This window comes from Anarrhichthys ocellatus, unplaced genomic scaffold (assembly GCF_004355925.1).
Source record: "Anarrhichthys ocellatus isolate YVR2014 unplaced genomic scaffold, GSC_Weel_1.0 scaffold42, whole genome shotgun sequence".
NCBI classification, from domain to species: Eukaryota; Metazoa; Chordata; class Actinopteri; order Perciformes; family Anarhichadidae; genus Anarrhichthys; species Anarrhichthys ocellatus.
This window is the reverse complement of record NW_022280072.1, coordinates 3,183,304-3,185,803: the sequence shown is the minus strand read 5'-3', so window position 1 is coordinate 3,185,803 and position 2,500 is coordinate 3,183,304. Positions and strand designations below refer to the sequence as shown.

General features: G+C 44.3%; 2 protein-coding genes across 2 annotated transcripts in view; one reads left to right on the top strand and one right to left on the bottom strand.

Annotated features, from left to right (window-relative positions):
• sgcb (sarcoglycan, beta (dystrophin-associated glycoprotein)) overlaps positions 1 to 2,455 on the bottom strand; it is a 3,117-nt gene extending 662 nt beyond the window's left edge. The window contains exons 1-5 of the mRNA XM_031868226.1: positions 1,958 to 2,455; positions 1,459 to 1,644; positions 1,175 to 1,366; positions 546 to 677; positions 1 to 354 (exon numbers count right to left, since the gene is read on the bottom strand). The exon at positions 1 to 354 is cut by the window's left edge and continues 662 nt beyond it. Of these exons, the coding sequence (XP_031724086.1) occupies positions 154 to 354; positions 546 to 677; positions 1,175 to 1,366; positions 1,459 to 1,644; positions 1,958 to 2,137 (891 nt within the window). The 5' untranslated portion in view covers positions 2,138 to 2,455 and the 3' untranslated portion in view covers positions 1 to 153. The remainder of the gene's footprint in view (positions 355 to 545; positions 678 to 1,174; positions 1,367 to 1,458; positions 1,645 to 1,957) is intronic.
• spata18 (spermatogenesis associated 18) overlaps positions 2,136 to 2,500 on the top strand; it is a 12,675-nt gene continuing 12,310 nt past the window's right edge. Inside the window, exon 1 of the mRNA XM_031868257.1 lies at positions 2,136 to 2,174. Coding sequence (XP_031724117.1) covers positions 2,136 to 2,174 — 39 coding nt within the window. The remainder of the gene's footprint in view (positions 2,175 to 2,500) is intronic.

The window sequence follows — 2,500 nt, the reverse complement described above, 5'->3', positions numbered from 1 at the left end:
TTGGCAAACACAAAATGAGGAATACTGAATGTGACGGTTGTACTGCAGAGGTATCGTTGATAAATGTCTCACGGAATTTCACTATACACGCAAATTTGTGATCTGACCTCAGCGGTGACGGACCGGATGTAAAAATAAATAAAAAGCAGACGTCTAGTGAGCTTTTCTACACGGGTTGTCTGAAGTCTGGCAGCCCATGTTGGGATATTTGACCTGCACACGGAACAGAGTCCCGTCTGCACACATGCAGAGCTTGTACCTCTCCATGCCCTCATCGAAGTACACGTCTCCTGCTGAGTTAGGGATGCGTGACGTGTTGAACATGACGGATCCGTTCAGGACGATGCTGTTCTCCTGCAAAGAGAGGAAATAACACCGTCTGTCCTCTCATCTTTGGAATGTGTTCATGCAAGAGTTTGTGAAACTTTTATTTTGAAAGAAACATTTTCCATTTTGAGAAAGTTTCTCATTGTTTTGAGAACGTATATCATGATATTGTGACACTAAGTCAGAGGTTAGAGAACAAGATTAAACTCCATGCTTACAGCCCGGAGCTCGATGCCTCCTCCCATCTTGAACTCTACAGTTCGGCCCATGATGTTGACGCCCTCGTTTCCTCGAATGATGGCCTTGCTGTCCCCTTTGATGTTCAGGTCAGATGAAGCGCTACTGGTGATCTACAATCAGACACATGAGAAAGTTTGTCATTGTTTTGTGAAAGTTTATCAAATTATCTCAAAACAATGACTTAGCATCTCGAAATAGTATCATTGTTTTGAGAGTGTTTATCATTATTAAGATAAAGTCTCATCAACCTCTGTTAGAGATTTGTATTCATCAGCTTTGCACTCCTGCTTTTTACTTCAGATTCTCTCCGGTTGTTGAAGTGCAGACTTCCTCGTCTCTCTGGCTGTTCGGTCCCTCAGAGACATTCAGAAACTGACTCTGAAGATGCTCCAGCATCAGTTTTCAGTGCCTTCATCTATCTTACACTGATGACATTCAGTGTGTTCTTGGGGACTATTTAATGCTTTATTTATTAATTTGCTAAATGTCTAAAAATTACATTTCCCATGACCATTACGTGTTATTGTGTACTGATGGTACTTTGGTTGTCAAACACTAATACATTAACTCATGTTATAATCAGACGTTATTAGCGTCTCACACACACCCTTTCTGTGGAAGCCTTCTTAACGCTGAGAACTTTGACTCCTTTGGGCAAATGGAACTCGTGGTTTTCAAAGTCCGTGCTGAAGAACGTGGTCTGTGTGCGAGGGTCTGTGAAGGATATGCCAACGTCGCTGACGATCGAGGTCTTGTCCTTCTCCACGCTCAGCTTAGTGGTGCCTTGCTGGAACACAACCTGGTCCGGCATAAACAAAATTAAAGAGAAGAGTGTTAAAAAGTGTGCACACCGTGTGTCATCTTCCTCAGTCTCCTCTGTGTGTTTCTCACCGGATTATTGTTGCCGACGAGGACTAGGTCCTGGTCCTTGCGGCCTCCTACTGTGCTCTTGTGCAGCGGGTGAACGATGCCCATGTCCGCCTTCTGTTTGAAGCGCAGCAGGCCGGTCTCATGGAACTCTATGCTGTCGCAGCCATTCGGACCGATCCGGATCACTGTCCATATCACGAGAGTGATCTGAGGGACAGTGGAGGTATTGCAGATATTAACAGAGATAGTAGTGATGTTTATCAGGGTGTTTGTATGAGGTGTGTTTGTATAGATTATTTTAGGAGTCTAGAATACGTCCACAGCAGAACATTACTTTGCTCCTGTGCTGGTTCTCCTGTCTGTTCTACAAACTCATCTACTGTAGTAGAACCCTGACTGTGGAGGAGAACCTCACACACACACACTACAGAACATCACTACTGTCTCTTTATGGTCAATGATTCTGTGTCAACTCTTTATCATCATCCTGTGTAATCAAGAGGACATTAGTAGAACTCACAATGAGGTTAATTAAGGCGAGGAGGAAGAGGAGGATGACGATGCAAACAGCCATGTTTCCCTTGCGTCCTCTCAGCCCCGTCTTATGGAGACGTTCTTCTTCTATGGGTACGTAGCCTGCTTTGAAGTTACTGTTGTGCTCCTTGTTGATACCACGTCTCTCTATGGCCTTCTCTCGCATGGACTTCTTCACGGGCCCGTTGGAGTTCTCCTGGAAGGCAAAACAATCTCTGAGGCATGATGACACTAAAAATATGTTGCTGTGAACATCAGTTACTGTGAAACGTTGTGGTTCATCAGTGACATCAGTGACGCTAGAGAGGTTGAACAATCATGCAATAAAAATATTAGACAAAAGGCCGACACAACTTTACGGTAGCTGGCCATACCACGTTGTTTTTGCACTTTGCGTCTCACGTTACCACAGTTTCACAAGAGTGTCGTAGAACTACGGTGGCCCTCATGTAACGCAAAAAAGGCACTGTAAGGCGCTTTCTAGAGCCAGTGTTTGGTTTGTTTGTTCTGGGCTACTGTAGAAAAATGG